This window comes from Mesoplodon densirostris, chromosome 7, assembly GCF_025265405.1.
Source record: "Mesoplodon densirostris isolate mMesDen1 chromosome 7, mMesDen1 primary haplotype, whole genome shotgun sequence".
Classification (NCBI taxonomy): domain Eukaryota; kingdom Metazoa; phylum Chordata; class Mammalia; order Artiodactyla; family Ziphiidae; genus Mesoplodon; species Mesoplodon densirostris.
Genome location: NC_082667.1, coordinates 101933099 through 101955099, shown reverse-complemented (window position 1 = coordinate 101955099; position 22001 = coordinate 101933099). Strand labels below are relative to the sequence as shown.

General features: G+C 39.3%; 1 protein-coding gene across 1 annotated transcript in view; it reads right to left on the bottom strand.

Annotated features, from left to right (window-relative positions):
- Positions 1–16620, bottom strand: part of DDX10 (DEAD-box helicase 10) — a 273250-nt gene extending 256630 nt beyond the window's left edge. Inside the window, exons 1-6 of the mRNA XM_060104813.1 lie at positions 16355–16620; positions 8284–8344; positions 6126–6256; positions 4898–5056; positions 3722–3842; positions 2200–2389 (exon numbers count right to left, since the gene is read on the bottom strand). Of these exons, the coding sequence (XP_059960796.1) occupies positions 2200–2389; positions 3722–3842; positions 4898–5056; positions 6126–6256; positions 8284–8344; positions 16355–16540 (848 nt within the window). The 5' untranslated portion in view covers positions 16541–16620. The remainder of the gene's footprint in view (positions 1–2199; positions 2390–3721; positions 3843–4897; positions 5057–6125; positions 6257–8283; positions 8345–16354) is intronic.
- Positions 16621–22001: the final 5381 nt, after the last annotated feature.

Here is a 22001-nt window from a genome sequence, read left to right as displayed (position 1 = left end):
AAAGAAGAATAGTACATAAAATTTGGTACCATTTATCAGAGTGAAGGTATATATACATTCATGCACACACAGGCAACCCTGTGGGTGTGTCTGTTTGTATAAAGAGGAAAAAAAAGTGCAACATATAGCAATATAAAGGAAACACACTGGTGTACTTCTTCTACGTATACTCTGATATACAACTCAGAAAGATTCAATCCTGATTTTTCTGGTCCTTTGTAATTTGAGAGTAAATATTCTTTTATGCCTTAAAATATTCTTGACCATAATCTCTCAGGATATATTAACCAAACTGTTAAGTTGCTAAAGGGGAAAATTCAATAACGATATTAAACAAAATTCACAATAGCATCTGCTTTTTATAGTGCTTCTGGTGAATTTGAAATTACACAGTACTACAGTCATTATCATATAACCCCCAGTTTTGTAAATTATGTTGCTAAATACCTGTCTTCCAATATGTTTTCTGATAGTCACATTTTTTTACAAATGATGGAACTGCTTTCTAGAATCATTTATGAAATAAACAGTTCTTGCATTCATTTTTTTCTAACTAACTCCATGATCTACAGATAATGACCAACTATTATCTATAGAAACTGGGAACAGGGATAATATGTACAATTAATTTACATTTTAGAGACCACCTAATGATTGAAAAATTAGTCAGGTAAAGATAAAAACAGGCAGAAAGGAAACAGCAAAGAGAGCAAAGAATAAAATCAAAAGACCTAGACAGTCTTTAGATTATCAAATGAATTGTACCAAGAATTTCGAGAGCTGTCTCGACACAAATTTACAAACAAAAAACCAATGTCTACTCAATGGTAAGCCAAGGAGGAAACTGCACCTCAAATATCTCTTGCCATCCCATTCCTAAGGAGTTCTTGATAACCAAAGCTACCAGAACTCAGATTCTCCAAAGTTTATCCACTAGGATCACCTGGAAGCATAGAACCTAGCCTCTTCTCAGGCTTTTTTTAATCCTAGACATCTATTGGTTGAACAAGGTCAAGGTGGGCCTTAATGCCCATATTCCCTGTATTTAAAGACTTTCCAAGAGGATAACCCAATTTGTTTTCTCAATATATTTCTTTTTAGACTAATATGTCACAGCAAAAAATGAAAGTTAAGATAGAGATAATGGGGCTTCCATGGTGGCGCAGTGGTTGAGAGTCCGCCTGCCGATGCAGGGGACACGGGTTCGTGCCCCGATCCCGGAAGATCCCACATGCCGCGGAGCGGCTGGGCCCGCGAGCCATGGCCGCGGAGCCTGTGTGTCCGGAGCCTGTGCTCCGCAACGGGAGAGGCCACAGCAGTGAGAGGCCTGCGTACAGCAAAAAAAAAAAAAAAAAAAAAAAAAAGATAGAGATAATGGTAGAGGTGAGTCCATATTGAGATCTTCAATTTAAATTCACTGGAAAACATTTCTGGAAGTCAAGTATGTCCAGTCTGCATGTATGTGCGTATGACTCATACCAAACATATGTACACTTCCAGCAGTCATAATATCAAAATATACTTTAAAACGTATTTCCCCCAACCCATTTACACCTCTCTCTCTCTCTCTCACACACACACACACATGCACACACCTTTTACTGTCACACAGACACACATACCTTACTTTCCAGTTTTAGTGAGACCAACACAAAACATTGCTGGAATGTTTTAAACAGAAAGGTATTTTGCTAAGTATTAATGCAGTTGATAAAATGTGTTCCATAGCACATTAGTCCTGCATAATACAGCTAAAAAGAATGATTCTGTAACAAAATAATTTCGGTAAATGCAGGAAGCTTTATTCATCTCCCACTGCTTTGAAGAATCACAATGTCCAAGAAAATATTAAAGGTTCTGAGAAGTCTTGAAGAACACTGCTTTACCTTAACTCAACATTTGCTATTTATCTATCTAGGTATGCATTTCCCCACCTCACCCCTATTTTATGGGGAAATTTGTTCCCCACACCACATTTTGGAAAATATTGCATTAGAGTAGTCACACATTTAAAGGTGCATAGAGAATTTAAATAATTTTTACCAATATACTTACTATGCTTTGCATATTTCATCAACAATATAAAATAATGTTTTATTTCTTAGAAAAGTAGTATTAATTTGAAATGTCAAATTCTTAATCTAAAAAGAGAGAACATTGGTTGTGATTGAATCAAATATGGTTTCAAATAGTACATACCTGTATTTTGCTTTTTCATGAACCCAAACATACTCAGGGTTTTTCAAACTCAAGCGTGCAAGGTCCTTTACAGATTTGGTTTGTGTAGCTGAGAAAAGCAAAGTCTGACGTTTCTTGGGAAGGTTTTCAATAATAGCATTCATGGTATCAGCAAAGCCCATATCCAAGATTCTATCTGCTTCATCAAGAACTAAAAAGAGAGATGCAAGTTGAACAACAATACTTAAGATACACGTTAGGCTAAATGCAATATGGTATTCTGCACTGGATTCTAGAACAGAAGAAGGAAATGCGTGTAAAAACTGGTGAAATCGAAAAAAAGTCTGTATGTTAAATAAATATGCCAATGTTAATCACTTAGTTTTGGCAAAGGTACCAAAGTTATGTAAGATGTTACACTGGGGGAAACTGAGGGACAGAAGGGTATAGAGGAACGTTCTGTACTATCACTGCAACTTTCCCATAAATCTAGAATTATTCCGAAGTTGACTTAAAAAAATACACATTAGGTAACATCATAAGTAGATGTACCTTAAAAGATAACTCTTAGCAGTGTCAAATACTGAGGTGTCTAATTTCATACAGAAAAGAGGGCTTATCTCTTTCTATTTTGATTTAAAAAAGGTCTCAGTGAAAATGGTAATTCAAAAAGTTACATGAAGCAGAAACTAACACACCATTGTAAAGCAATTATACTCCAATAAAGATGTTAAAAAAAAAAAAGTTACACGTACCACAATGCTCACTGCAGCACTACTGACAATAGCCAGGATGTGGAAGCAACCTAAGTGTCCATCAACAAATGAATGGATAAAGATGTGGCACATATATACAATAGAATATTACTCAGCCATAAAAAGGAATGAAACTGAGTTATTTGTAATGAGGTAGATGGACCCAGAATCTGTCATACAGAGTGAAGTAAGTCAGAAAAAGAAAAACAAATGCCGTATGCTAACGCACACATATGGAATCTTCAAAAACAGTAATGATGCACCTAGTGGCAGGGCAAGAATAAAGGTGGAAATGTAGAGAATGAACTTGAGGACACAGGGCGGAGGAAGGGGAAACTGGGACGAAGTGAGAGAGTAGCACTGACATATATACACCACCAAATGTAAAATGGATGGCTAGTGGGAAGCTGCTGCACAGCTTCCCACTAGCACAGGGGGATCAGCTCGATGCTTTGTGACCACTTAGAGGGGTGGGATAGGGAGGGTGCGAGGGAGGCTCAAGAGAGAGGGGATATGGGGATATATGTATACATGTAGCTGATTCACTTTGTTATACAGCAGAAACTAACACAACATTGTAAAGCAATTATACTCCAATAAAGATATAAAAAAAAGAAAGTCTGACTTGTACTCTCTGGATTTAGAACCATATGCCAAAAAATTGCTTCAAGTTATTTCTCAGATTTTTAGTCACAGTATTTATTCAATAAAATATTTCTATCATTAAAATTTATGAGCGCTCACTCTTAAGCCTGAGATTTTTTTCATTAGAGATATATCAGACTCACCTAACATCTGGAGATTGGTAGCATGAAAACATATCGTTTCATCCATGTGTTGAAGAAGCCGACCCGGTGTGCAAACAAGTATATTTATGTTATTGATCCTCTCAGCTTCGTGTTTCAGATCCTGAAAACAGTTGTTTCTTTTGATTACACAAACCCATCACTGAGCAGCCTGTATACCAAAACTATACAAGCCATCTGCATGTGGCATTTCATCATAGCAATGTAAATACTCTAGAAATAAATGTAATTTCTCTCTTCTATTTTTATAGCACATCCAAATTTCTGGGCTAAACAAAAGTCCTTAGTGAAGACCTAAAGAGTTCAGAGCCCCTCTAGATTCTTAATCATATCTGGGATTTTGAAGCCAAGAAAAATATATGACTGCTCCAAGTCTTTATTTCCTCCTGTGTCTGCCAGAACCTACTTAAAAACTAGAATTATACCCATTCTTTTAAGTCAGAACCCAGGGACACTGAACAGGCTCTCTGACACCACTCACTGCACTTCATGGACTGAAAACAAGAGCTGAGTTCTCCACATTCTAGAATATCTCTCCTCTAAACAAGAGCCACAGAATGTTAGTTGTTAAAGCTGGGTGATAGGTACATGAGTATGTGAGGGCTTGTGATACTCTTCCTTTTTTTGTGCATGTTTGCATATAAATTAAAGAACTCCTCACAATCTAGAAGAGACTCTAGCCGAGACAAGTAGTCCAGGTAAACCAGAAGAAAAAGAAGTGGAGCAGCACGCTTTACTATAACCTAAAATAAACACTCCTCAAAACTACCTTCTACCTTCCTTTCTTCTGCTGCTGACCCAGCAATATTCTGAATTATTCAACCTCCTAGATACTTTATTGAAAGGAACTAGTCTACATACTGAAATGTACCTTTTCCAGTGAATATTAACAAACAGATTTACAGGCTAATTAGAATTAATTAGTCTCAGAGAATCTGATCAATCCAGATACCCTGACAAAACAGACTTTCTGGACCTGCAAAACTGACAAACATATTTTGGATGATAGTGACCACACCAGGATGCTGCCACCTCCTGTCTAGGGGGCTAACCTCTGTTTAGATGATATCTCTACCTCTTCCCGGTCAACCACCACAGTGCTCCAACATAAATAAGTTATAGAAGGAAAGAAAGAAGGACAAGGACAAAAAGACAAACCTTTCCGCCAATGATGAGGCCAGCTGAGAAGTCATGATTCTTCCCTACTTTTCGGAGAACCTCAAAGGTCTGATAGGCCAGTTCTCTTGTAGGTGATATAATCAGAACCCCCAGCCCATCTGTTGGGGTCCACTGCAGACGATACAAGCCTTCCAGCACCTCAAAAAAGAACAAATTCATGTTCAATAAGTCATTTAGAGAGGCAACGTTTTGACTCCTGAGTCAACCTTGCCCCCCCAAATCAAAGGCACCTTCCAAGCAGAAAGCATTACCTGTCATGAGTCTTAATCAGAAAGAAGAAACTGTTTGCTTTGTTTTTTCTTTTTCTTCTATCCACCAGAAGCATCCTCCCCCAAGTCATAGAGGAAAAGAAGCCCCATGGCAGTGCAGTTGCTACCAGAGACATGCCATGAGGAGATGGCAATCAGTGAAAGGTCTGTATAGCCCACAGTTCATTAAAACAGATTTCAGAAAAATATTTGTCACCATTTTCTGAACAGAAACCACATTAAAATAAACTGTGTAACTGCCGTAGTTATACAGTGACTGAATTTTCTAGTTGTAGAAAGATGTTGTTATAAAAAATAGAATTTAAGAGAAAAATGGTTTTTTAACACTTGGAACAAAAAAATCAAATGTGATTTTTCTGAGCTGATTATTTAGCAGGAATTAAAAATTACGAGACCAACTGCATAACAGATATAAGTGAATTCCTAAGAGGCTCTACTGTTTTACTGCTATAAAAGATAGATATCAATGTCCTGGAAAATTCTCAGTGAATGGCCCAATTTCCTTAAAGTGAGCAATTTCAGCTTTATCCTAAACAGGTGGCAAGTATAAATGCGATTGGCAGGTTTACAAGGGTGAGTACAGAAACAGCCTTCCCTGCCATGCCACCGGGCTCATTGCAGAGAAGAACCATGAGAAGAACCATTCTGACCTGCCACCCTGGAACACCCCACATCCTTCAGGAATTCAGGCTTGTCGGCACACGATAATTCATTCATTTAATAAGTTACTGAGTGCCTATCATGTGCAAGGTGCTGTGCTAGGACATGGGGGATACAATAGAGAACAAGACAGATGTGGCACCAGTCTGATAAAGCTTGCATTCTAGCCAGGGAAACCCAACATGAAACAACTCTTCACATAATTATTTCTATCTAGGCATAGAATGTTTTAAAATCATATAACAAAGGATCTGACCCAACATGAAAAAACTACTTACTGGAACAAGGAAAGCCAAAGTCTTGCCAGATCCAGTTTTGGCAGCTCCAAGGACATCTTTACCTTTCAATGCCAACCCAATGGTCTGCTTCTGTATCTCAGTTACCAAACGGTACTGCGCTTCTTGCAAACCTGCCAGTATGGACAGGAAGAAAACGACACTTCAGAGCATCCCTGTAGAACAGTACTATGGGCTGAATTGTGCACCCCCTCAATCCCAGAATTCATATGTTGAACCCCTAACCCCCAGTACTTAGAATGTGACTGTGTTCAGACACAGGTGATTAAAGAGGTGATTAAGTTAAAATGAGTCCATTAGGGTGGGCCCAAATCCAATCTGACTGATGTCTTTATAAGAAGGGAAAATTTGGACATAAAAACAAACACTAGGGGTGTGAGTACACAGAGGGACAACTACTTTGAGAGGCAGCAGAAGGCAACCATCTGTAAGCCAAGGAGAGAGGCCTGGAACATATCCTTCCATCATGACCCTCAGAGGAAACCACCCCTGCCAGCACCTTTATCTTAGACTTCTGGCCTCCAGAAAAATGAGAAAATAAATTTCTGTTGTTTAAGTCACCTAGTCTGTGTTATTTTGTTCTGGTGGCACTAGCAAATCAATACAAAAGGTGACACATTTTTGTTTGTTCTCTTGCTTATTTTAAACATTTTAATTATTCAGAGGCCCTGGCACCTTGGTTTTTTACTACTGTTTTTTTTTTTAACCAGTCCAGAAAGAATGAGAATGACAAATTGGTAAAACTTAAATTAATATTGTTTCTTGCTATAGGTTTTCATGATATCAAAATAAGATTTTTTTTGAATTTTATTTTATTTTTTTATATAGCATGTTTTCTTTTGTTTTGTTTTTGGGGTTTTTTTTGCAGTACGCGGGCCTCTCACTGTTGTGGCCTCTCCCGTTGCGGAGCACAGGCTCAGGACGCGCAGGCTCAGCGGCCATGGCTCACAGGCCCAGCCACTCCACAGCATGTGGGATCCTCCCGGACCAGGGCACAAACCCGTGTCCCCTGCATCGGCAGGCGGACCCTCAACCACTGCACCACCAGGGAAGCCCGCATGTTCTTATTAGTTATCTATTTGATACATATTAATGTATATATGTCAATCCCAATCTCCCAATTCATCCCACCACTACCAACACCACCACCCCCCGCTTTCCCCTGCTTGGTGTCCATATGTTTGTTCTCTACATCTGTGTCTCTATTTCTGCCTTGCAAACTGGTTCATCTGTACCATTTTTCTAGGTTCCACATATATGTGTTAATACACGATTTTTTTCTTTCTGACTTACTTCACTCTGTATAATAGTCTCTAGGTCCATCCACGTCTCTATCAATGACCCACTTTCTTTCCTTTTTATGGCTGAGTAATATACCACTGTATATATGAACCACATCTTCTTTATCCATTCATCTGTCAATGGGCATTCAGGTTGCTTCCATGACCTGGCTATCGTAAACAGTGCTGCAATGAACACTGGGGTGCATGTGTCTTTTTGAATTATGGTTTTCTCTGGGTATATGCCCAGTAGTGGTACTGCTGGGTCATATGGTAATTCCATTTTTAGTTTTTTAAGGAACCTCCATACTGTTTTCTATAGTGGCTGTATCAATTTACATTCCCACCAACAGTGCAAGAGGGTTCCCTTTTCTCCACACCCTCTCCACACGCTCTCACATTTGTTGTTTGTAGATTTTCTGATGATGCCCATTCTAACTGGTGTGAAATGATACCTCACTGTAGTTTTGATCTGCATTTCTGTAATAATTAGTGAGGTTGAGCAGCTTTTCATGTGCCCCTTGGCCATCTGTATGTCTTCTTTGGAGAAATGTCTATTTAGGTTTTCTGCCCATTTTTTGATTGGGTTGTTTGTTTTTTTAATATTGAGCTGCCTGAGCTGTTCATATATTTTGGAGATTAATCTTTTGTCCGTTGATTCATTTTCAAATATCTTCTTCCATTCTGAGGGTTGTCTTTTCGTCTTGTTTATAGTTTCCTTTGCTATGCAAAAGCTTTTAAGTTTCATTAGGTCCCACAAAATAAGACTTTTTTCAGGTTAAACTTTCTCTAAACATTTTTCCATTTAAAAAAAGCATGAAGAAATCCAACAATATGTCCCAAGATCACCATGAACCTACCTTTCAGTGTTTTTTTGGACAAGGGGAAATCTGAAAATCTTGTAATTTCATTTACATTTATCTGAAAAGTAAAAGGGGACTATGTGAGATAAGGCAAAATAACATACTGCATAATTCATTTGTTTTACAACAAAACTAATTTTTGTCTACATTGTGCTGCCTAGCACATCCTTGGTACTGCAGGATTGAATTCAATCATCACTTCTAAGTAAAAACTATCATTCCTTCTGAAAAGAAATATGCCTTGAAGAAGCTATCATCAAAAATATAACTCTGGGGCTTCCCTGGTGGCGCAGTGGTTGAGAGTCCGCCTGCCGATGCAGGGGATACGGGTTCGTGCCCCAGTCCGTGAAGATCCCACATGCCGCGCAGCGGCTGGGCCCATGAGCCATGGCCACTGAGCCTGCGCGTCCGGAGCCTGTGCTCCACAACGGGAGAGGCCACAACAGTGAAAGGCCCACGTACCACAAAAAAAAAAAAAAAATATATATATATATATATATATATATATATATATATATATATATATATATATATATATATATATATATATATATATATATATAACTCTGCAACCATTTCAACTGGTTAAAAAAAAAGACTTCATTCACTCAACACACAGACACACACACACACCCCCCTACCTTCAATATCTTCGAACACCTCTAAAATGTTAACAATACAGTAAGCCATCATCACATCAATTTTAGGAAGAAAATTTCCTTTCATCCCATCCTTCAAAGAATATCAGTCTAGGAAGTAAAGGGCAAAATGACTATAAACCACAGACCACGATGAGAAAACTTCTCTTTACACACTTTGGAGACTAACTTGAAGTTAGGTGCAGAAATATATCTTGCTAGCACAAACCTTTCAAACCCAACCTGACAACTACTCATTTGGGGGTATACTGGAGGAGGGGTATTATTTAACAATAACCAGGGAAAGTGTCTCTGTCATGATCTGAAGTCACAAAAAGTAACATTTTGCCTTTTAACTTTACATTACCTAAATGTTCATCACTGATGTTCTTCATTAGCATAAACCCAATTTTCTGAATTTCATTTCGGATGCTCAGGTGAATTATTTTATCATAGATGCTGAAAGTAGGAACTACTCAGATCTGGGAATGTGCTGCCAAATTATTCATGATTTGCAAAAGGGGAAAGCTGAATTTGTAAGGTTCATTTATTAAAATTACACTCCAGGCAGTAAAGGGATGACAGCTTGTATTTCATTTTAGTCTACAGATTCTTAATGTAGTCCAGACAGGGTTATTCTCTGGCCTCAAATGATGAAAACATAATTATTAAAACATTGCCTTAATCCATACAACTCATTCCAGATAACACTGGAGAGGAGGCAGAATCAGTGTACGAACAGTAGAAGGAGAAAACTTTATTCAAATAATATCCTGTCCTATCAAGGAACCTAAATTAGGAGGTAAGTAGTCTCCCAAACCAGATATTAAAATCGGGTGCAGTCCACCCAGCATTTGTGGTATTATCAGCTAAAAATCTGTTTTCACAGCAAGTAGAATGCTTACAGGAGCTAGACGGGCAACACACTTTTTAATCCCCATCAGAGATACAGCCCACAGGCAAACTGGGCTACTCAGACAAAAGAGTGCATATCTTTCTAAAGTCTATCAACCTCCTAAAGGGAAAGTCTGGAAGAAACAAACTATTCCAGTACTCTACCAGCCATTACAACATAAAACTGCATACTATACGCTTAGAAAGAGGTCACCAAAGAAACAAAAAGGACATTTTTTACTCCACTGATGTCTAGAACAAGGGTCAGCAGACTATGGCCCACAGGCCCAATCTTTTCCTCCCTGTTTTTGTAAATACAGTTATATTGGAGCACAACTACAACCATCCATTTACATACTGTCTATGTAGTTGTGCCAGGGACCATATGGCCCACAAAACTTATATTCACTATCTTAATATTCACAACTACAACCATTCATTTACATACTGTCTATGTAGTTGTGACAGAGACCATCTGGCCCACAAAACTTAATATTCACTATCTTAATATTCACAGAAAAAGTCTGCCAACCATGTTCTAGAAGACTGTCAATTATAGTCCAAGGAACACTAGGAAGCCACAGCAGAAGATGGCTATGGTTCCTACAAAAAAAATAAAACTCTCTTTCCCCTTCCCTTCATCCTTTTCTTTTCTTAGAAAAAAATCACTCTTAGAAAAATCATAACATCTCTATCAATCAAAACCTCTAAAAATCTGTATCATCATTCTTCTGAAATCAAAGAACAGATGTTTCAGTGACGGTACTTATTAAGAACGTCCCAGCATTGGTGGAGAAGTTAGAGGGGCAGAGGAAAGGAGAACAGGGTGGATATTACTTAACCACTCTCTTATACTTCTTCCAACTGTCTTTTTTCCACAAATGTGAATGATGCTTTTACATCCCAAAGCAGGGAGGAAAAAGTATTTAAAACTTCCTAGAATGCTCCACCATTGCAATCAAGAGAAGAAAAGCAATCTACTTCAAATTATACCAGACCAAATTCTGATTAAGGACAAAACAAAATCAGATTAGAAAGCAGAGTTCCTATATAGCATAGCTGATTACAATAAAAAATCTAAATGAATCCTAGGTGCACAGAGCTTGAGTCATTCAGCAAGTGAAAACCATTATGAAACAAATAGTTCAACATTTCTCCATAAGCTTCAATCCCCAGCTCTCCATCAGCCCCTCTAGAACACACACCCTACATAGTGGCCTTAGAAATAAGCCACCCAGAGTTCCCACTTGGGGAAGAGAGCTGACTGATAAAATGCCAGCTGTCACCGCTCTAGAGCCACCACTGAAGAAGCCATGCCTGCCTGGCCTACACCCAGTCAATGAACAAGCACAGCAGCAGTACCCATTCCCGCAGGACAGGGGGGATTCCTCTAATGCGCAACTTTGGTTTGAGGACATCCTATCAGGTTTCTGAAAACAGTGTTGCAGCCTGTGTGCTTCCTACCCCCTCCTCCTTCTGTCCTCTTTCCTTTCCCTCCCTATTCCTGTTCCCTCTGCTTTACCTTTACAGACACTTTCCCCCAATAAATTCCAATTCACTCAACCCCATCTTGGCATCTGCCTCTCAGAGGACCCAAGATCTAGACTATACCAACAGTCTAGCCTCCAGACCCTTTACAGTTTGGATATATTCTCTAATTGTCCCCTGAAACTCACCACTGCTTCTAGATAAAGCTTTTAAAGACAGCCTCTATATAAGTTTCCTACTGTTGCTGTAACAAATTACCAAGAACAGTGGCTTAAACCAATATAAATTTATTACTTACAATTCTGGAAGTCAGAAGTCCAAAACCAGCCTCACTCAGCTAAAATCAAGGTGTTGGCAGGGCTGCATTCTTTTGGGTAACTCTAGGAGAGAATCCATTTCCTTTCTTTTTCCAGCTTCTAGAGGTTGCCCACATTCCTCGGCTTATGGTCCCCTCCCATCTTCAAAACCAGCCACCATGGACAGTCAAGTCTCTCACTTCACAGTGCTCTGACACTGACTCTTCTGCCTCCCTCCTCCACACTTAAGGGCCCTTGGATGATTACACTGGATCCACTTGGATAATCCAGATCAACCAACACATTTTAAAGTCAGCTGATTAGCAACCTGAATTACCCCTTGCCATGTAACTTATTCACAGTTCTGAGGATCAGGATGCTGACGTCTTTAGGAGGTCATTATTCTACCAACTACAGCCTCCAAAGCCATTCAGTCTACTGTCAACCCTCTTCTTCAACCTCATCTGAAGCCAGTTCTGGAACACATATCACACTCCAAGGAGTATGTCCCCCTCAAAGAACACCATGTATTTTCACATCTTTTTGTATCTCCTCTTGTTGCTCCCTCCACCTACAATGTCCTTGCCAATCTTTTCCACCTGGAGAACACATCATTCAAGAACTGGCTCGACTCATGGCTACCACACACTGCTGTACAGTTCACATCCTACCCAAAGGCATCTGGTAAGGCTGAGGTGTGGGAGCTGAAATCCAGCCCACTTTCAGCTCCACCAGCCAGGCCTGAGGCTGCAACCACCAGGAAGAAGGGCAGCGTGCCCAGAGGAAAAACCTTTCTCTAAGTCATCTGGCCAGAAAGGGCTCTGCACAGAATAACTCAACCTTTTTCCCTTGATTACACCATCCTCTAACTCCAGAGCACTGCACATATTTACTAGCATTACATCTGTCAAAATATATCAACCACACCCCACCTCCCTTGAGATACAGACAGGTATTTTTTTTCCACCTATTTTTACCTAAGCCTCAACAACAACCTGTCAAAATGTTCCAAAATGTCTCTGAATCAAATTGTTCAGTATTTCACCAGTGAGGCTACTGAGCACCACCTGTGTACTGTCCACTGTAATAAAACTTCCGTGCACAAATTCTACCATCTGAGAAGCCATATGGTAGGGTCTGCCCCTTTTTACATACAATCTGCTCTGACAGTATTCTAGTATTGCTAGCCATGGCAACTGATTCCATACTGCATTTATTTCTTAACAAAATCTTAAGAAAATATTTCAAAAACTTAAAAAACAAAAAACAGAACAATACTTAGCAGGAAAAAAAATGTTCCTTCAACTTAGTGAAAAGATTGGGATTTAAACATTTGTGCAACACAGTAAAGCATGGTGGTCTGGAGCCCTGGCATCAGACCTATACCTCCTGGATTAGAACTTTTCCCCTTACTATCAATAGCATTTTCACTTCCTGTTTAATGTAGTGCAAATTATTTACCCTCGCTGTGTCTTAAAGTTTCCTCACTTATATAATGGGAACTATCTCATAGGGTTGTTTGTTGTGAGGATATGGCAAATCAACATGTATAAAAGCTTGATAAATGTTAGCAATTATTATTAAAACAAGAGACCAAAAAGAACGGACCCACGTTACCGATCAGAATAAAGCCACCTGGAAAAGGTCAGTGTGCACCAAACATCTAAACACTAAAGGTCTTCTCAAGGACAAGCACTGTGGGACCCATCTTTGGGGACAGCAAAGCAAGTATATCATCAATGGCCTAGTGGTAGAGTTGACAAAGAAGTTAAAGCCAGTCATCACAGCCTGCTGATGACTGCTATGATAAAGGCATATACAAAACGCTACGGACACACAGCAGCCCTAACCCTACCTGGGGAGGTCAGGAAGAGAAGTTGGAGGTAAATCTTGGAGGATGCGTAGGTGTCCCTAGGGTTGGGGAAATGGCACTGCTCACTGCAAGCAGTGGAAACATCAAGTACCAGGACAAGAAGCGTCAAGGAGCATGGCCAGTTCACAAAAGTGCAGATTGTTCTTTCATGTGTGCCTACCACATACCACTTGGTTTATATACATCACCTCATTTTAGCCTTACAACACTCTGGGTGGTTAATAATCTCTGTTGAATAAAGAAACTGAGACACAGGGACATAAAGAAATTGGGCAAGTCAACACCTAAACTGAGTGAGATTTAAACCAGGTCTGCCTGACCACAAATAACTTACTCTTTCACTGGACTAGAACACGCTGACACATTGAAGTGTTTGACCACTTTCCTGAAAATAACTGTGAGCCAAGGAAGGGTTTTAATCAGGAGTAAAACAATTGGATCTCATCTTGGAAAGAAGCATTCTAGCAAATATGGAGGATAGATTAGAAGGCAGTAAGGCCTAAGGGACAAATCCCACCACCTGTTTTATTAACTGAAGTTTTGCTATGCCCATTTAAGTATTTCCATGGCAAGCTTTTGTGTTACAATGGCAGAGTTGAGTAGTTCCACCCTTACAACCTGCAAAGCCATAACCATTTACTGTCCTGTCCTTTACAGGAAAAGTCTGCTGACCCATATTACAAGCAATAGCTACTGTAGAAACCCAGGCAAGAGATGATTGAGCCTGAACTAAGGCATGGCACTGGGGATGGAGAAGCATTTGAGAAATTTAAGAAGCAGAGTTAATCACCACTGTGACTAACTGAATGTAACAGTGGTAAGACGGAGGCCTCTAGGATTACTCCTAGGTTTCTAGCTCAGCAGTCTGCTTAGGTGGTGGGGCTAGGATGGGGTAGCCTAAATAATGGTCCCCAAATATGCCCATATCCTAATCTCCGGAACTGTGGATATTATCTTACATGACAAAAGAGACTTTGCACAGTGATTAAAGATCGTGAGATGGGGAGATTATCCTCAATTATTTGAGTAAACCCTAAATGTGATCAAAAGTACCCTTACAAAAAAAGGATAGGGGTAGATTTGACATAGAACAGGAGAAGGCAGTGTGTCCATGGAGGCACAGACTGGAGTAATGCAGCCACAGGCCAAGGAATACATCCACCAGAAGCTAGAAGAAGCAAGAAACAGAATTTCCCCTAGAGCCTCTAGAGGGAGTGTGTCCCCACTGACACCTTGATTTCAGCCCAGTGAAACTGATTTCAGACTTCTGGCTTACAGAACTGTGAGAGAATAAATTCCTGTTGTCTTTAGACACCAGACTTGTGGTAATTTGCCATGGTGGCAATACAGAAATAATATACAGGATTGTGAATTTAGAAGAAAAAGATAATGAACTCAGTTTTAGATCTGCAGCGTTTAAGGTATCCTATGACACAAATAAAGACATCCAGCACAGTCAGGAAAAAAAAAAAAAAAAAAAAGGATATGAACTCAGAACAGCTCTGGGTAGAATGCAAGAAGGAAGAGTCACAAGAATAAACCTTGGGATTACACAAGACAAGAGAACAGAGTGAGAAGAAGCAAGGGATGAGGCTCTCCTCCGGAAGCAATTCCAGTCAGATGAAGAAGAGCCCAAAATGCAATCTGACAGTAATTTACCTTACAGTGGCTTCTTGAGGTATACAGCAGCAGTAGTATTGTAACAGGTAATATATGCAATATTTATGCATCAGGCATTGTGCAGAATACTTTACATGCATTCTTACTAACTGCCCATAACTTATAAGGCAGATATTATTATGCCTTTTAAAGACAAGAGAAGCAAAGTAACTTGCCCAAAGTCACTCATCGGGCAACCAAAAGCCAGAATCAAATCTTCATCATCTTAACTTAAAAGCCCAAAACAAACTCTAAGCTCCATCTAACCTTACTTTTGATCTAAGCGTTGTTTAAAGGAAAGCTATACCAGCATGACACGTGATGACTTTAATCCCATATATATCCCATATGTTAAATCCCCGATTACACTGCACTAGAAGGGGGCAATCACTGAAAGGCTAAGTGAGGTGGGCGAAGGCCAACAGACGTGGAATTTAGGAGGAAGGAAAAGAAGGGGTACTGGCAGCCGCAAGGAGCGTGAGCTTGGAAGAGATCAAGAAAACAAAATGATAACTACAGGATAACTACTACATTCATCTGGGAACCTCAGCTACGTTGTGGGATGGCAGGTACCAGAAACAGACCATGAGTCCAGCTTTTCTATAGCAATTCTTGGATGGGGACATGAAACATGTATAAAAAATAAGCATAGGAAGGATGGTGATGAGAGGTGCAAGACTAGCATAACGATTAAAAGCAAAGGCTTTGGAATCAGAAAGACGTGAGTCTAGGTTCCAGACAAGTTTCTTACCCTCTTGGAGCCTCAGTGTTCTCATCTGTAAAATGGAAATAAGACCCAATGCCTCAGATCAAGTCAAATAATTAATGGGAAGCACATGGTGAGTGGCTTAAAATGTGTCATTATTTACCATTACTGTTGTTAGTATTATTTTTATGAATATTTCTATATCTATTATAGCAATTAATCTCCCTATGCTTAAGTACCACTGCATTTCCATCATTTTATCAAGACAAGTGTGGTGAGCAGAAGAACGGCCTGGACGGTCAGGAGGCCTGGGTTGTGGCACCCAGCAGCCCACCTGTGGCCTCCACAGGGCCCCGGGTGGCACTTCTCACCCCACTCCCTTCTCCGGGACTAACGGCTTGCTCCCCAGGCAGGGTACCAGTGACAGGTCGGCCCCCTCGTCTGTGCAGCCCAGCGCGGCAGGGACATGTAGCCCCGTAGCCGGCCCGCGCTCCCTCCCCGGCGCCGGCCTCACCTTCTCCAAGTTCTGCGTGAGGCGGCTGATAACCTCGCGCTCGACCTGCCACTCGGGCTTCTTCAGCTGCTTCCTCAACTGTTTTTTTTGGCTCTGCTTGTGGCTGTGTTTCTTCTTCCAACGATTGAAGCTCCGCACCGGGTCGGGCCGAGCTCCTGGACCCTGAGAGGCGGAAGTTTTGCCCATCGCGGCGGTGGCGACAGCCCACACGGTGCCCAAACACGAGATCACGCCAGGAGGACGTACGGCACTGAGACGACGAGGAACCAGCGTGAGGAAAAGAGGACGACTGCGCGTGCGCGAAACCACGAGCCCGCCCCCGGGCTTTCGAAACGTGGGCACGCGCGGTGTTCACAGCTAGAAAAACGTGGGCGGTGATTGGCGACTCGGAATCCGCAGAGCGGAGCGGAGCAGGCTCGGGGGAAACGGAAACGGCGCAATCTGAGGAAGTGGGCGGGGCTGAGTCGCTCCTAAAGCACGCCGGCGCTTTAAATAGGCGCATGCGCGCTGGTTGCTGTTACTATGGTGAGGTCGTACAACTTAACACTTAAAAGGCCATTACTTTTCTCTGGGTTTTCCTTCGGGAACCGCGCTAACACCGCTGCGCGCCCTTCCACCCCCCGCCACACACACACACACACACACACACACACACACACACACCCCCCGCTCCACCCCCCGCCACACACACATACACACACACATACACACCCCCATCTGTGAATTATAATTGTGATCCTCGTTTTGCATGTTTCAGCCCAGGGAGCCGAATGGTTTACCCCAAAATCAAACAGCTAGTTAACAACTTCTGATTTCTGTCCACTGCAGGGTACCTCCGTAGGAATAAAAATGAATATTCTGTATTCTTCTTATGTCCTTCTGGGTTTTCCCCTTTTTCTAGCCCATCAGACTGTAGCTGCAGCAGTAGGGAACTGGAGCAGAGTCAAATTGAATTGCCTTAAAAGGCTATCATGAAGACAAAATAAGTAAAAATAAAGAATTAAAAGAAAAGTTATTTGCAAGTTGGCCGTTTAAGTGAATTGGCTTTCAGTGAATTGGTTTTTCTGGTACATTTACCTAGAGCACAAATATACACTAGAGAGGGTTGAGGACAGAGTTGTGGCAAGGAAAACAGGGAAATTAAGTTCAAAGTTCACATGCAGAGTATTTGGACCCTCAAATTCCCCTTCCAACCCCACAAAGCCAGATGAATGCCCCAACCACGAGCCCATTCCCTAAACAGAGGATGGAGGGTGAGGGAGTGGGGGAGCAGGTGAACTGGAAAATCACACTCAAGAGTCACTAGATGTGGTAGAGAGTAAAGCTCAATATGGGGAGGTTATATAAAAGTATATATACATCCACTAAAAGTTAAAAATAGAACTACCACAAGATCTAGCAATTACTTCTGGATAGACACATAAAAGAATTGAAAGCACGGTCTGAAAGAGACCTGCATTCCCATGTTCATAGCAGCATTATTCACAATAGCTAAAAGGTGGAAGCAACCCAAGCGTCCATCCACAAATGGTGGATAAACAAAATGCGGTATATTCATACAATGGAATATTATTCATCCTTAAGAAGGAAGGAAATTCTGACAATGCTACAACATAGATGAACCTTGAAGACATGAGGCTAAATGAGATAAGACAATCACAAAAAGACAAATACCATCTGATTCCACTTATATAAGGTACCTAAAGTAGTCAGATTTATAGAGATGGAAAGTAAAACGGTGGTTGCCAGGGGCTAGGGGGAGGGGAAATGGGGAATTGCTGTTTAGGGGGTAGAGAGTTTCAGTTTTGTAAGATGAAAAGCGTTCTGGAGGTTGGTTGCACAAGGATGTGAATATACTTAATGCCACTGAACTATACACTTTAAACTGGTTTAAATGGCAAATTTTATGTGTACTTTACCACAATTTTTTAAATTATTTTAATTTTTTAAGGGTATATACAGAACAATGAGGTTCTCAACTCTAATTCTCACTTTTCTCCTAAATCTGAAGCAGCCAAGCATATACATGCCTCAGGCAAAAAAAAACTAGACTGTTTGTCTCTCAGGAAGCCGACTGGCATAAGAGAAAGACCTGGATATGATGGCATTTAGGCAGCGACCAAATAAATGGCAAGTCATTGACCTCCCCCGGCTCTTCAGTGAAACCTACCAATTAATAAGCCCTTCCAAACACTTGTTTCTGATCAGCCTTACTCAAATATGAAATAATAAGCAAACACCACCAAACATTTGAGGAAATCCTTTAACTAAAAAGTTGGACGCTAAAACTAACAAATGAATGCAAAGAGCAAAATAAATCTTCAATTAATATTTTTAGAAAGGTAAGACATGGTATCCATGTGTAAGAACAGAAACTATTCAGAGAATTAAATACAACTCAATGGAAATCATTTTGTTCATTATATATATCAAATTTTTGACATAAAATAAGAAAATTCAAAGCTTAATCACAATAAAAAACTCAATATCACATTCCAAAGTCACTAATGGATTTAATGATTTGTAATAAAAAAATGCACATCCTGATTGAATAAAATAACATTTTTATGATGGTTTCAATGCTTATTTACTCCAATAACCTGTTTTCTGTAGAAATGACCCTGAGACAGATGTTCAGTGACATTGAGGACATTAAATAGTTGTTAATACATTTTAATTTTCAGACTACATCCTCCACTACCAGCCAATATTCAAAAAGCTCCTGGAAATTCCCTGGTGGTCCAGTGGTTAAGACCCTGGGCTCCCAATGCAGGGGGCCCAAGTTCAATCCCTGGTCAGGGAACTAGATCCCTCATGCCGCAACTAAAGATCCCTCATGCCGCAACTAAAGATCCCACGTGCCGCAAAGAAGATCTCGCATGCAACAACGAAGATCCCGCATGCCACAATGAAGACCCGGTGCAGCCAATAAATAAATAAATACTTAAAAAAAAAAAAGGCCCCTAAAGGGCTAAAAAGTATTTGGAAATATACCTGGTAACTACTACTACAAATACAGGCAAAATTTCAGTGGAGGCAGGGGCTTTATTAAAATTTAGGGGGAAAAGGATGTAATATCAGTTCCTCATACATTATAACCCATTTAATATTATTCATCATTAGTTTCTATTTTAATTTTTTCATAGTTGTGGTTGTTCATCATCAAAATTCTTCAAATTACGTATGTCTCTAAAATTTGAAAAGACCATTATATGCTTTCTGTACTTTAAAACTGTTTTTTAAAGATTATCTTATCTGCAAAAGCATAGAAGCAATGATACCCAGTACTGATGAGCCCAACTGCCGCCCAGATCTTGGTCTGTAAATACCCTTTTTTCCAATCAAATGGATCAGAGCTCTTTGGAGAAATAACTAATTCCAGGGATGGGGTAGGAAAATTACAGGATGAGCCTAGAATGTCTTGAGGTGCCAAAAAATTTTTAAAAAGACTTCAAAGAATGATGGGAATAGAGGGCACAGTTCTATTTATTGACCTAGGTGCTAGTCATAAGAATGTTGTCCTCGTAATACTTTATAAGTTCTATACTTGTTTTGTATAGTTTTCTATAGGTATGTTATATTTTCAATAAAAATGGTTTAAAATATAAAATGTCCACACCAAAAGAGGCATACCAAAATACTGCTGAGAAAATACATTTAAACCTAGGTATTTTCAAAAGTATATTTTTGGCTAGCATTCTAACCTTTATCCAGAAAATTTAGCTTTAAAAATATCGATAATTTATAAAAGAGCATTGTTTATTGCCTCTAATTGAGTTTTAGTGACAGGATGACCTCAACTGGACTTTCACATCGTTTATTTTTATAATGACTTCGAAATTAATATTTTAATACCCTTCCATGTTTCAATGAACTAAAAGGTAGATGTATAGTTCTTAGATGATATGAAAATTTCAAATGTATAAAAAAAAGATTTTTGCTGTGTTTTTCACCATTAAGTTTGAAGAACGTACAATAGAGATATGGAATTCTCTAGAATTACTTTTTGAGAATCTTCCTGTCAAAATCCATTTGGCTTTTCATTTACAAAATTGTGACATCATCATATCTCTGACTTCCAAGATATTAATAATAGCAGTAGTAGTATATTAATAATAATATCATTATTACTGCTGAAATTATTATTATTTGAACCAAATTTTTTTCCAAATATCAACCTATGAACCAGAAGTTACGTTTTTTTTCTTAAGGATAGATCATTTTCAATTTGCCATAACATCTTCACCTCAAAACTGTAGCATTTCAAACGTTAGTCAGGTAACAGTATTTTTTTTCACTGTCACAATTTCTACACTGCTGTCAGAAGCTTTTTTGGCATTTACTTTGAATTCAGCCTTCAGGGAAGCTTTACTTTGGCCAACATGCTCTCATCATGGAGAGTATCATCACAAATCACAAAAATCTCTTCCCTTCACATGATTTTGGTTTCTGTTCTGTGTTTATAAGTAGCCCACTAGATATGTAGATCTGATAATTCTCCAGTTGTGTCACTTGCTGAGCAAAATCTATGTTCATATACAGAAAGAGTGGATTTTAGAAATTCACAAATCTAACAGTAATTGTTATCTCTTTTACATGGGTTCTATGAAGGTTATAACAAAAACAATTGAGCAATATTTAGCATATCTTGCCTTCTTCAAATAATCTCACGTAATGCATCTGCTATTGTGTTAATTACTTGGTTTTATATTTTACCCTCTAAGTATAGTCTCTATTCCACAGCACCAACAGTTGCATATATACTTTTCAAATCCAATTTCAATTTTGAATACTTAACATTTTGCTGATGTGCTTTTTCATTCTCTTTGTCATTTCTAGGAACATATGATAAATGTGAGCCTTTGCATCCATTTGCATTTTTTTTCATTCTTTGATAACTTTTGATAAAAACATTCCTTCAAGGTACAATAAACAGAATCTAGTAGGTTTTCACTCTTTGAAAGAGTTTGTATTTTTTACAAAGTTTCCAAAACTTCCACGTGTGCTGTTTTTTATTTTTTAATTTTAGATTTCTTGCTTGTCACAGATAATTTCCAAGAAGAATGACCTATTCTTTAATATTCAAGTTATATGGCCATGTACATGAATTGGAAGAAAATACATGGGTACAAATGTGTATTTCATTTTTTCTCTTCCAGTTTTTATTTCAATTCACGCGTCTTGATTGACATGGAGGTAAGTAAATTCCCACCCTGCTCTCAGTTCCACATTCTATGAAAATACTATTTTTTCCAGTACTGTATCCCCCCTATATTTTCTCAATTAACCAAATAATATTATTTCACTTTCCTCTATAATAGCTTCCTCTTTTTGTTCCCTGGTTCTATTAATATTTAAAATTATGTTTCTGATATCTAGTAAGAAATTATATGAGCTTTGTATTTTATCTCAAGATTTGTAAAAATTTAAAACAATATATACCCAAAAAAGCTGCTAAATTTCAACACTGATTATTTTTGCCTAATGACATTTTATAAGAACAAGGAAGCAGGGCTTTTAGAGGATGTGAGTTTTGAAATTTTGCCATTTGCAGCAAGATGGATGGACTTGGAGGGCATTATGCTAAGTGAAATAAGTCAGACAGAGAAAGACAAATACTGTATGATATAACTTATATGTGGAATCT